This window comes from Saccopteryx bilineata, chromosome 12 (assembly GCF_036850765.1).
Source record: "Saccopteryx bilineata isolate mSacBil1 chromosome 12, mSacBil1_pri_phased_curated, whole genome shotgun sequence".
Classification (NCBI taxonomy): Eukaryota; Metazoa; Chordata; class Mammalia; order Chiroptera; family Emballonuridae; genus Saccopteryx; species Saccopteryx bilineata.
The window spans coordinates 29,321,830-29,335,727 of NC_089501.1; the positions used below are offsets into that span (position 1 = coordinate 29,321,830).

General features: G+C 35.4%; 1 protein-coding gene across 10 annotated transcripts in view; it reads left to right on the forward strand.

Annotated features, from left to right (window-relative positions):
* Positions 1-13,898, forward strand: part of EYA4 (EYA transcriptional coactivator and phosphatase 4) — a 292,335-nt gene that overhangs the window by 155,656 nt on the left and 122,781 nt on the right. For all 10 annotated transcript variants that reach the window (XM_066248201.1, XM_066248198.1, XM_066248200.1 and 7 more), the window contains exon 3: positions 5,525-5,574. In XM_066248201.1, coding sequence (XP_066104298.1) covers positions 5,525-5,574 — 50 coding nt within the window. The remainder of the gene's footprint in view (positions 1-5,524; positions 5,575-13,898) is intronic.

Below are 13,898 nucleotides of genomic sequence, written 5' to 3' on the forward strand. Positions count from 1 at the left end.
ATAAAAGTTGCTCGAAGCACCTCATGTTATGAAACATAAAAAATTTTAAGGTGATTTTTAATACATGAATATAATACAAAACATTTTAAAGATTGTATTTTCTACATATATTTTTCAGACTTTGAACATTTTTATTATTCCCAACACCAAATCCCACTTCATAATTTATTTTAGAAGTATAATTTTTTCAATTCCATTTTACATTTCAATATTATTTTGTATTATTTCAGATGAAAAAATACAGTTTCTGTTCTTCATGTACATACAGCCTAAAAAACTTGGTGAGTGAGCGGTATTATCAAATAAGAACAAGATTTGTAATTTTTTTTTTAAGATTTGTAATTTAATAACATTGACCAATCGTCTTCACCCCTTGTTCTGCTTTATTTTCTCTTGGTACTCATCACTGCTGACATTATAGTCTTTATTTACATTTTTTTTTAATTTACTGTACATCTCCTCCACTAGAATGCATGGTCCATGCAGGCAGGCTTTTTGTTGGTCTAAGTTAGTGCTATTCAACAGAAATATGGTGCAAGCCACATATGTATTTAAAACTTTCTAGTAACTGAATTAGAAAAGTAAAAAGAAATGGGGATTTATTTTATTTAGCCCAGAAGATCTAAAATATTTTATTTCTCAATATAAAAAAATATTGATACATTTTGGCTTCTTTTTTCATACTAAGTCTTAGAAATCCCGCATGCCTTCTGCACTGACTACACATCTCAGTTTAGACTCTCCACATTACAAGGTCTAACTGCCACGTGTAACTTGTGGTTATTCTGTTGGACTGCTCAGGTCCAGTTCGTCTCCATTCCTTGCATGGTCTCTAGTATTCCGAAGGCATTCAGTAAAGCTTTGTTGAATGAATGGATCCTGCTATTTCGGACACGAAACAGCAGAAAAATGAAAGTGTTTTTCACATTAGGTCTTCTTTGCGATTGTTAGGGTGATGGCTGCTAGAGGTTTTTGGATATTTTTTGTCAGAATGTTTCATTCTGCATACATGGGATTTATATGTTGCTAGTGCTTGGTAAAAACTGATTTCTTTGGTAGTCCAATTTAAAAGATTTGTTTAGTAGTTGATATATTACCAGTAACTGGTAGGTCCTTCTTTAAAAAGCATTCTATGGAATGTTAGTTTCAAGTCTTGGTTTAAAAACAAAAAGCAATTGGCAAGTCTAGTATAGGAGAGAAAGAAAGGCTTGATGTATATATAGCATTTGTTCTAATTCCAAAGCTGTTAGTGCTGTTAGGGCTATAGCTGTGGGACATTGGACAAGTTGTTGAACCCTAGTTTTCTTTGAGCCTAGTTTTCTCGTTTGTAGATGGAGGATTTCATTCATCATTCTTGTCTTTGTAGATTAAATTAGATTACATATATATATCTATATATAGTTCAGCACAGTGAATGGAAAGGAATAATTGCTTAGCAAATGGCAGGAATTGTTAAAAAGCAATAAAAATTGAACTTTTTAATCATTTAAATATTTTAGGTTGCACGTTCACATATTTTTAAGTTCTTAATATATACTGCTTAAAATGTTTTCATAAATCTGGGTTTGAAGTTTAGTACAGAACTTGCTTACAGATTACATTTTCTGATTCCCAGTATTGTCATCCATGAATTGGGGAAAAAGAATATCCACCTAAGCATTGAGCCTGGCATATAATAAACACTAAAAAGTTTAGGTATTATTCAGTTAGGTATTATTCATTCATTTGTTTATTTAAAAACCAGTGTTTCAATAATATATTTTTGTTATACTAATAATTTTCTTAAAATAGTTAAACTTTTCTTTTTCATCTTTGATGTTGCATGTTCTTTAATAACATTAAATAGGATTAAAATCACAATGCAACTATTGAAATGCATTTAACACAATTAGTCTTTCCTCTCTTGGCATGTTTTTTGCCCACCTCCTTGTGTGTCTTATGAAAACTAGGATTTGGATTTAAATTGTAGGCACGAAATTTCACCTCATTTCTTGGCCTGCTTGTTTCAACTTTGTTCAAAACAAATCCAAAACTAAATTGCTGGTCATTGAAGACAGAGGTTCTATATATTTTATAATAATATTCTTTCTTCAATAGCATATATGTTTCAGCAGTCACCATTTAATGAAGTGTTGCTGATCTCTCAAATGGGAGGGTGTGTTCAAATTTAGGTAAAACTTTCCATTTGGCTTCTAATTTCGTGTTCAAGACACTATAAACATATAACTTTCTTAATGATTCATTTAACTTTTCGCCATCAATTCAGAAATAATGTAGGGTTTTGAAGTATTTTAAAGTCGTAAGTTAACTTTTTCTTTTTTTTTTTTTTTGGTTTTTGGTAGTATTAAAATTTTTTTCAAGGATGGATCAAAAAGTCAGATAATATTCTGCTTTAGACTTTGCCTCAATCAATAACAACATTCTGCCAATTCTGTCTCAGAAATAGTCATCAAAAACATCCTCTCAACTCTTTCCCCATGGCTCCTCTCTTAATTCAGGTCTTCACCATCTCTCACCTATGACTGAATTATTCACTTGGTAACCTAGTATTTGGGGACCCTCTTAGTTCATTTAAGTTGCTGTGACAAAATACTACAGATGAGGTAGTTTATAAATGACAGAAATTTATTTCTCAAAGTTCTGGAGTTTGGAAAGTCCAAGATCAAGACACCAGCATGGTGTGTCTGGTGATAGCCCACTCTCTGGGTCATAACCGACTTCTACTCGCTATGTCCTCAGTGGTAGAAAGTCTGGGGAGCTGTATGGAGTCTCTTTTATAAGAACATGAATCCCATTCATAGAGGCTCCACCTTCATGATCTAAGCACCTCCCAAAGGCTCAATTTTCTTATGTTTGAAGGTTAGAATTTCAACATATGAAATTTTGGGAGGACATAAACATTTAGACCATAACAGGGAGCACCTACTTCAGTTTTGGAATGTAGTGATGTACCAGGTCAATGCCAACTCTGCTTTCATGGAACTTATACTCTCTCTCGTAGCATTAGGCTGTTATCTGTCTTTCAGCCCCCACCTTTCCCTCCTTCCACGCTGTCTTCTATACCATCTCTACTCAGTCTGTTTCTTAAAACCTTAAAATGGTCTTCATTGGACCAAGGTTATAGATTTCAAATTCTTCATTACTTATAAGGTCTTCATAATATGGTTCCTCTGGCAAACCCCATGATGTTGAAATACCTGCCTTTCTTTGAGGCCTGTATCTTTTAAGACTTGGTTCAGAAGTCAGTTCCTTTGTTGCCATCCCCATTTTGCTTAGGCTGGGGTACAATGTCCTCTGAACACCCATAACAGTGTGTAGACATCTCCTGTAGTAGTTATGGTATCCTATACATTATTCTTCCTTCACTTGACCATGAACAAATGAATAAAGCCCTAAAAAGAATCACTGTGAATAATGCGTATTTTTAATATATTGAAAAGAATATCTATACTTCAATCTTTATCACATATTTGTTAGCTATGGATTCAGGATTCAGTGGTAAATAATCAATAGATGTGTCCTCTGCCATTACAATTTCTACTTTGAGAGAAAATTAAAATAATCAGCTGTTCTGTTAATTATTTGGGGAATGATGCTCTATATAGCCATGGGTATTAAAGAAAAAAAATTCTTAGTTTTTTGAACCACTGAAGCTTGTCTCGTCCTGACTCTTGCTTGGGAGTATATGTCTAGTTTGCCTATGTAATCTAAAACTTCTCCAGTCAGTCCCAAAGTCAAGTCATTATAGTCTTAAGGAAAGTGACATTCACTTTGAGATGATTTCTACATATTCACTGGGTGTTCGTGTACTTTCTGATGATGAATCATGGGAAAGAACCAGTGGGAAAGAAGGATCTTATTCTGGTATCCTTCCTTTTTAGTTTTTATTTATCTTGGACAAATTTTAACGGATATAAGATATTTGTGGGTTTTGTAGTGAATTCTGTGTTGATAATTTAAGAAAAGTATTTCTATTTCTTAAACTAATTATTCTTAAAAAACATCTTTTTACCCTTCCATTTTATAGTGCTGAGTTCCGTGTGAGGGGCATAGGAAATGTTACAAATAGAATAATGTCTTTACTAAGCAGTTTTATTTTCGTATTGTGTAAACGTATACACAGGATGTAAAAGAAAGTACAGTTTATAAAGCAAATTATTGGTTTCCCAGATTATAAAAATATCTGGGCTTAGAATTGATAGCAAAAGGTATTTCAAAAGTGTAGGGGCTTTCTGTGTGTTTGTTTTTAAGCATTCTTCTGAGTCAGAGAAGGAAAAATTACTTGTGTCCTAGAAAGAAAATGCCGTATCTTTAAAATTCAAAATGTACTCTTTAAGTGTTGCCATTTGTACTGCAATTTATAGCCATGGTCTATGTTCAGTAGTCTTACCTATCACTTCCAAGCGACCTATTAGAATTTAAAATGCCTTGGATTCTTCTGTAGGCTGCATAGACAGACCATGACAAAATAGACACCAAGAGTATATGACAGTGGACTTGGAAATGTATATTGTTAATGCTTCATATTAAGTAAGGGATTTTTGAAATTGAGTCTACTTTGCATATAAGATACCATTTAGACCAGGGGTCTCAAACTCAACTCAGCATGTGGGCCGCAGAGCAAGATCACAGCCGTTCGACGGGCCACACTAGGTCTACAAAAGGCAACTGTTACGCAACACTTTTCTCACTGCAGTTGAAAACAAACAAAAAAATCAGTACAACAAGCACAATCCGGGCCGCATGCGGCCCGCAGGCCGCGAGTTTGAGACCCCTGATTTAGACCATAAAAATCAAATGTAAGTATCTGTTCTTGCACTAAAATAATGAAAAGCGACGGATTTTTGCTTTACCTTATTTTGGGGAACGTATTGCACAGTATGGTCTAGAAATGGATGACATGTCTTCATAGTATAAGTTAATTTTCATTCTTTATCTTTTGTGGGTTAAAACCCACAAATTTGAAATACAGTCTTCAAAATATACTTCAAATATATGTGAGAAGCCTGTGAGCAATGCTGAAACTTAATTAATATGCTGGGAAATATATAAAACATATAGCCACTGGATTGAGAAAATTAAAATTCTTATATGAATGTTTTAGCTAACACTGTGCTTTGCCCCCAGAACCTGGTATTTATTATTGTGTGCTTTAGGAGGAGACAGAAGCAGTATCGATTGAAAAAAACATTTCTTGGTGAATTGAGAACAGTATGGCTTTCTAGTTCCTAAGTGGGAAACCTGGCTCTTTGGTTTCTTTGTTCCCAGTTAAGCTAGTCCCGAGCTATTTTAGCTGAACATTTTATATACTAATGGAGTCTAGGGAAGTGCCTTTGGCAGCTGTTCATGGGAAAATAATGAAATACACTATTTAGTACTGCTTGCTGCTGCTGTAAAATGTGGGGAGCATTTTATAGAGATCTTGGTGAGCAGAGCTGTATCCACTTTAAGTTTAACAAGTGTGTGAACCTAAGTGAGGAAGTTGTATTTTCATACGAGAATAACTTGGACTTTTTTCTTATAGGTAAAGAAAACGTGCACAGAATCAGATGTTTCAGAACCTCAGAATTCCAGGTACAGTACAATTTTCTAAGAAAAATTCCAATTTTAGAGAACTAGTAAGTTGTTATATTCCAGAAACAAAACTGTGATTTGAAACACTGAGTTTAAGAACTTATTCTGTATGGAAATTGTATATTCATACTGTCTATGGTGCCATTAATCATAATATTATTATTATAAGACAACGGTTAAAGTCAAGTTTAAAGAATAATAGTAGAAATATCTCTAGAAAGACTTGAAAACCTCTTCCCTAGTATTCATTATTTTACACTCACCATCATTTTTCTTACTAATTCTTATCATGTATTCACATCTAAAATTTAGCCACAAACTTTCAGATCTGTTTACCAGAAACACTACCATAGTTCTTTTTCTTGTCAGTCAAACATGGCTAGGTTTTGAAATGATGTCAAGCTAAAAACAATCAAAATTAACTTGATGTTGTTCTCTTTTTGGTTATTTGGAGCCTGCAGAAATGATGAGCTAAAGTGGTCAGACCGCTACATACAGGAGCTTTTAGTTGCTTGGCGTTGGACCAGATGCCCAACAGATTGTTTCAGGCTTACATGGTTTCATTTCAAGATCCAAGGCCTCGGTTTTAAATAGATAAATGAAAGTATTGTAAACCATTACTGTAATAAACCCATATCCTTAATATGGTACTAATGATATACCTTAACTTGTTGCATTAAGAGATTTGTATCTGCATTAAGGGGTGGTTCTTAGTTTATTCTACTTTCTTCAGGATACAATGTACACAGTGATTTTCTTGGTGTAATGAACAGTATGGCTTTAGGAAGGTGTTAATAACCGCCGTGTATTCTCTTTAGATAGAAAGTATATATTCGTACAGTCTATTTGCAGTTTGAGTAACCATTTTTATGCAGTGTGATATTTCTATAATTAATTCCTATACATATTATATTAAAATGATAGTATGTGGTCTTTTCTTTAGGATTATCAAGAATATAATCTGCTATAAAATTTTTGGCATTTAATCATTCTTCTTTATAATTGGGTATCAAAATAAAACCAAATAGTTTAGCTTGTTGGAGCAGTAGGAAATTGATGAACGATAATATTATTATTTTTTTACTACAAAGCAGAGTAATTCCAGGGTGCCTGGAGAGAAGGAAAGGCCCAACTTCTATTTCTTGTGCTCATTTCCTTCCCACTCATTTCACTGACCTCTATGGGTGACCCTCCTATGACTTGTTATTTAAGTAATTAGATAATTCTTGCAAGCAACTGGTCTTGAGGATTTGTAAGAAAAACAGAATATCATCATTCTTACTGTTAGTATTTCACATCAAAATATTTTATCCTTCAAGGCACTCAGAATTTTTGGACAAATAATATTAAGCTTAATATATTAAATAAGCAGCAATCCACCAAACTGATTGTGTTCACAGTTGATATCAATAAGTCAAGAGAAGAAACAGAGAGTTTAGAGCTCAGCGTATTTAAGCCTAGATTAGATCATTCTCTTATCTAGAAAATATCAGGTGGCATGGCCTTAAAAGTACAATTTTATTTTTAAGGCAAATATGACTATTTTCAAAAGACTACTTAAAATATATGTTATCATTTTATAATCTATATTTTAAATTTAATATATTGTACTAATATATTACTATATATTATATGATATATATTAATTGAACAGTAGCTTGACTTCCTGGAAACTGGCAGTTGGTTGTCATGGATTAGCTGCTTCTAAAAGTCTCCTAAATCTGTGATATAAATGGGTACAATTAGACGAATCAATTTCTAAGAACTCTTAATATTTTGTGATATCAAAAGCAAACAAACAAACAAAACAAGCTTACTTTTAAAAATCCAAGGTAGAAAGACTTTTAAGATGGCCTAAACTTGCCTGACCAGGTAGTGGCACAGTGGATAGAGCATTGAACTGGGATGCCGAGGACCCAGGTTCGAGACCCCGAGGTCGCCAGCTTGAGCGCGGGCTCATCTGGTTTGAGCAAAAGCTCACCAGCTTGGACCCAAGGTCGCTGGCGATCAAGGGGTTACTTGGTCTGCTGAAGGCCTAGAATCAAGACACATATGAGAAAGCAATCAATGAACAACTAAAGTATGGCAATGCGCAACAATCCTCTCTCTGTCTCTGTAAAAAAAAAAAAGATGACCTAGACTCATTTATTGGTTCGACATTGTCCAGACTTTTTGATAGTGGCCCATCTCCTCTCCTAACTTCTGGTACAAGGGACAATCTCCACAGCCTAATAGTGTCTGTAACATAAAAGTTTGACTATTCTTGGATTCTCTGTTTATTCACAGGGATTAGGTATTGGAGTGCCAAAACTAGCACTTAATTAATTCAATGGTAGAATACCAAGAAGAGAATAAAAATATGCTAAAGAACATTATGCACAAAAAGCACACAATAACTTACTGAATAGTCAACAAGTCAAGGAATGCAGACAAACAGTATTTATTATATGCATGTACCGAGCAAGGTTCAGTTTTTATAGCCTGTCAAACACCCCACACCTAAATGCCTTTGTTACACAGCATATACTTTAGTATGGACATACATGGTTATTAAACACCACAATCATTCAGATATTCTCTCTCTCCACCCCCATCTTTCTCCCTTCCTTCCTCTCTTTCTCCCTTCATCCCTCCCTCCCTCCCTCTGTCTCTTCCTCCCTCCCTCCCATCTGTATGTATGTTCAGATGTGAAAGAGAGGGAGGGTGAAAAAGTAAGAGAGAAAGAGGGAGAGATTGATTCAGATAAAGATTTAAAAGCCGAGGGCTTGATAATTCTATTCTAAATAAATACAAAGTAAAGAACCAAGCTCCAAATGAAATACTGTATCAGCATAAAATAAATGCAAGCTGGAGACCCACTGCCTTATAAAATGCTGCCTCACTTGGAACCTAAAGCTAATGTCACTCATTTAGCTAGCTTTACAGTATGTTGGTTTTGGATTTGAAACCATTAGAATGATTACAGATGGAAAGTGTTTTTACAGTAGGGAAGTAATTAAATTGGGTGTGGAGACTTTGTCAGGAAAATTCTTGGAGTGGCATATGTGTATCAGCAAATTCTTTGTCTTGCTTGGCCTTAAGTCTTCCTTTGGAAAGAAGTGCTTGGGCTGCAGATGTGACTGGTAGATGGGGAAAAAGAGAATTCACAAACTCATGCAATGTACGTAAGGTAAAAATATCTCCTTAGGAATAACATTGTGTGTATATACTGAAAGTCAGACATTAGAGACAGTGTTTTCTCAAGTTCATAAAACTGTATTGAACTTGATGTCATATGAAAGGAGATATAATGTGCTTCATAGAAAATTCAACATTTCTTTTTCTTACCTTTCTCTATGTGGCATAACATCATTAAAACATAGTATTATTGACTTTTGTTCCTAAAACTAAATTTAATCATGAAATGCGTACATGAGAAAACTAAAATTTATATTTCTCATACCCTAAAATTGTTTGTTACTGGATAGACCATCTTAAAACATAATTGAAATATTTTATGTTGATTTTGTCTGTTGTCATGGTGATTTTACTTGTGTAGATTTTGTCTTGAGTGTCACAGATCTTGTTTAACTGTACTATTATAGATAGCTCCTAGGCAGGTAAAGTTAATAGCAGCTGTTTCAGAGTCACAGTTTTTTGAACTCTTCTGCTTTTAGTCCTTTTTATTTCTGATAGCAGATGAGGAAGTCATTTATTTTATTCTTTAACTGCATTCTCGGCGAACAATCTTAGAGCACCTATATGTTAAAATAGTCCCCATGATATCTGCATGATTTCTTTGCTGATCTTCTTTGGTAAAGTTAGGTCACTCTTTACTTTTCCCTTTGGGGCCACCAACTACTGTAGCATTTTCACCAAGGCAAGATCAAGAACAGAGAAAGAAAATAACACTCAAATCAGGCAATTTTGGTTTTAAACTCCTTCTGTTAATTAAGGAGTGAATGGAAATCATCATTTTGGTGACATTGGGATGTGACGTGACTTCTAGGAAATGTATTCCTTTTATGTTATTGCTTCATCTCATCCTGACCACAGTGCCACCAATAGATTATAAAACGGGAATAGAAGGGACAGTAGTAAAATACAGGCAGTACATGTGGCGCATATGAGCTAAGCTGAAAGTTTTTCCATCTAGAGTGAAATATGAATGTGTGGTAATGGGGAAGGTGGTCTCTTCCCCACTTTCAACATTAATGAAATTGGGTCTGCTCAGAACTTAAACTTAATGGTTGCCTAAAATAAGCAAAGCCTTGACCCTGTGCTGTGTATTCTTGCTCTAGTCTATCCTGTTTACAATTATCAAGAGAAAGGCCGAGAACTCTCCAGCTTTTAAAGAAGCATTGGAATGAATCTGTTTAATATCTAGTTATTCAGCAAGCCCCAGGAAGTTTAATTCGGTGTCTATGGGTAAAAGCTTTAAAAATGCAACTTATGTAAAGAGTTATGATTTAACTATCTTATATTTAAGATATTAAGTTATACATGCTTATTTGCGATGAAAATAATTCTTGCAATGCTTCCAGAATTCAGAAATGTTTATTTGCATATAATTTTCTGTCATAAATTAAATGCTGGTTTTCCATATCAGTGAATACTGAGGACCCCTTTGTGAAATCACACATAGTATTTATTATTTCACGGTGTCAAATCAGAAGTCAATCTGGCTCAATATTCTATTTCTAAGACTCCTCAAAAGTTATTACTATCAGTTTACATATTCTCAATCTTGAATTTTTGATAGTATTTCAGGACATAGTACCAATAAAATTAGGTCTCCTCAGTAACACAATCTAACTCCACAGTCCATGAGATTATATAAGCATTTCTTTACACTCTGTGCTATCTTTTTGGACTAAAGAACCAAGAAAATGACTAATCACAATACAAAACAAAACAAAACAAAACTACTTTCATGTTATAAGATATCCTTCCCCTAAAAATTATAGATGCTCAATAGATATTCTAGGAGTGTGATCTAATTCTTGTGTTTCAGGATTTGAAGAGAAAGATCCTGATAATGCAATCTCTATATACAATGGTTAAGTTAACCTGAGTCTTATTATAATTTTGTATCTTTTTCTTCCCAATTGAGAACATGTTTGTCTCATTTCTAAGCCTGGCTTCATGCAGATGCCATTCGTCTCTTCATCATGTTGGCTAGCCTTCACTGGAGGTTTTGTGAATCCATTTTGCCTTCTCTGGTGCATGTTGACAGATTCCTACAGGTGTGAAAGCATCTGGGCTTCTAAAAAAGAGTGAATGATGTGTTCTGTGTTGCTATTTTTTTTTTTTTTTTTGTATTTTTCCGAAGCTGGAAACGGGGAGGCAGTCAGATAGACTCCCGCAGGCACCCAACCGGGATCCACCCGGCATGCCCACCAGGGGGCAATGCTCTGCCCATCCGGGGCGTCGCTCTGTCGCGACCAGAGCCACTCTAGCGCCTGGGGCAGAGGCCAAGGAGCCATCCCCAGCACCTGGGCTATCTTTTGCTCCAATGGAGCCTTGGCTGCGGCTGCGGGAGGGGAAGAGAGAGACAGAGAGGAAGGAGAGGGGGTGGGGTGGAGAAGCAGATGGGCGCTTCTCCTATGTGCCCTGGCTGGGAATCGAACCCAAGACTCCCGCATGCCAGGCCGAGGCTCTACCACTGAGCCAACCGGCCAGGGCCACTGTGATGCTATTAATTTGTGTCCTTATTATCTAGGATATCTTGACCGTTTTGGTCATGGTCACATATTGAGTTTTATTTCATCAGATAATTATTCACAGTGTCTGCTAAATCCCTGAAATTAGTGATAATTGAAGATTTGAAGAGTGATTATTACATTTTCTACCTCAGTATCTTTCTTTCTAGTGGTGAATTTTTTAGTCGTCCTGCTTTAACTTCAGAGCACACTCTGACATTTCTCTTTCCCTTCCCAAAACTTGTTGCTCAAGTTGTATTTAATTTCATTTTGCTATAATTTGAATCTCTTTATCCTCTTCCTTCCTATTGCTACTATGAAAGCTCTTGTTACCTTACTTAATAGAAGTCCTAATGTGACATCTTTGAATATTGATGTTGTCTTTCTCTTCTGCCAGACTATTGAATAAGCCTCTTTCTTTTTTCCTTTTCCCTTTTCTTTCTATCTTTCTTTCTTTTTTTTAAGATTTTATCAATTGACTTTATTTTTTTTTAGAGAAAGGAAAGAGAGTGAAAGGAAGTCGGGAGAGCATAGTTGCTTCTTCTATGTGCCTTGACCCAGCAAGCCCAGGGTTTCAAACCACTGACCTCAGCATTCCAGGTCAGCACTTTATCCACTGCACCACCACAGGTCATTCAGGATGAGCCTTTCTTAATGGCACTTTCATGTGGGTTTGCCCTGTTCATTGATCAGACAGACAGTATTTAGTAGATATTTAGAGTATTCACAGAAACATGAACACATAACTTAAAAATAAAACTATCTGTGAGAGGTAAATAAGAGGACATATACTGTTTGTATCGATTTGTTGTCCACAAAGAATCAGGGATTATCTGGACTATCTGTAATCTACTTTCCTATTGCTATCTATGAGGGTCAGTTGTTTCATTAATCTCTTTCATATTCTTTCATTATTCTAAACTGACATAAAAATACATAAATCTAATATGGGTCCCCGAAAGTAGGTACTTTAATTTTCATACTTTTCTTCTCCTGTCCCCATAGACCTTAGTGTAAAATAGAATATTTGAGTATTGGGAGAACCGGCTTTAGGGCAGTACTCACCTGGTGGTTCTGCAGATGAGCACATTTCACCAGAGAGACAGAGCAGAATAGTTAGCACTCCCAGAGTGCAGCTGGAGCCTGTGCTCTGAGGGGCAGATGGTCAGGGAGAGTCTCATGGAAAAGTTAGGGCTGAATGTCAAAGAACAGATAAGGTGTTTTTCTATGATTATTTTTTATGAAAGGAATTAACAGATTGAATGTACATCTTGACAAAAGAAAGTATTTGGAATGATAGTGAAATCAGAGTACCAGACTGGCAGAGATTACCTTCCAATCATAAAGTGGGCAGGATCAGCAAAGGAAAGATATGAAACAGCAGAAGGCAACAAGAATACCTTGTACAGCAAACTAGGTCTTCTATAGAAGAATCTGCGACATTTTACATTTCTGTTGAATTTATTGGAGGGACATTGGTTTACAAAATCATACAGGTTTCGAGTGTACAACTTAACAAAACATCATCTGCACTCTGCACTGTGCACCCATCGCCCCAGCAAAGTCTCTTTCCGTCCCCATCTTCCCAGGCTGTGCCCACCTCCACCCAGCTCACATCCCCTACCCTTTGTCTAGATCACCCACTGCTGTCTGTGTCTGTGTGTTATATATATAAATAAATGTTTTTGGATTTTATTTTTGCTTAGTGCCTTTGCTTAGTGCCTTTGCTTAGTGCCTTTATTTCATCCAGCCTTTGAACCACCTCCCCTCTGACAGCTGTCCATCTGTTCCCTGGATCCATGCCTCTGTATCTATTTTGTTCTTCAGTTTATTTTGTTCATTAGATTTAACATGTAAGTGACATTATGTGGTATCTATCTGGCTTTCTCTGACTGGTTTATCTTATTTAGCATAATACTCTCCAGGTCCATCCACTCTATCACAAAAGGTAAGATTTCCTTCTTTTTTATGGCAATGTAGTATTTCCATTGTGTAAATGAATCACAGTTTTTTATCCACTCATCCACTGATGGGTACTCGGGCTGATTCCAGATTTGGGGTATTATATGTAATGCTGCAATGAACATGGGGGTGCACATATTCTTTCAAATTAGCGTTTTGTGTTTCTTTGGATATAATCCCAGAAGTAGAACCACTGGGTCAAAAGGCAGTTCCATTTTTAGTTTTTTGAGAAAATTCCATACTGTTTTCTACAGTGGCTGTACCAGACTGCATTCATACCAACAGTGCACAAAGGTTCCCTTTTCTCCTAGTTCTCACCAACACTTATTGTTTGTTGATTTATTGATGATAGCCATTCTGACAGGGGTAAGGTGATATCTCATGGTTTTTGTTTGTATTAATCTGATGATTAGTGATCTTGAGCATTTTTTCACATATCTGTTGGCCATCTGTATATTCTCTTTGGAGAAGTTTCTATTCAGGTCCTTTGCCCATTTTTAATTGGATTGCTTAACTTCTTGGTGTTGAGTTATATGTTTTATATATATATATTAATATATATATATTGTTTTTGAAAATTAACTCCTTGTTAGAAGTATCATTGTAAATATGTTCTCCTTTTCAGTGTTTTTTTTTTTCATTTTGTTAATGGTTTCTTTTGCTGTGCAAAAACATTTTAGT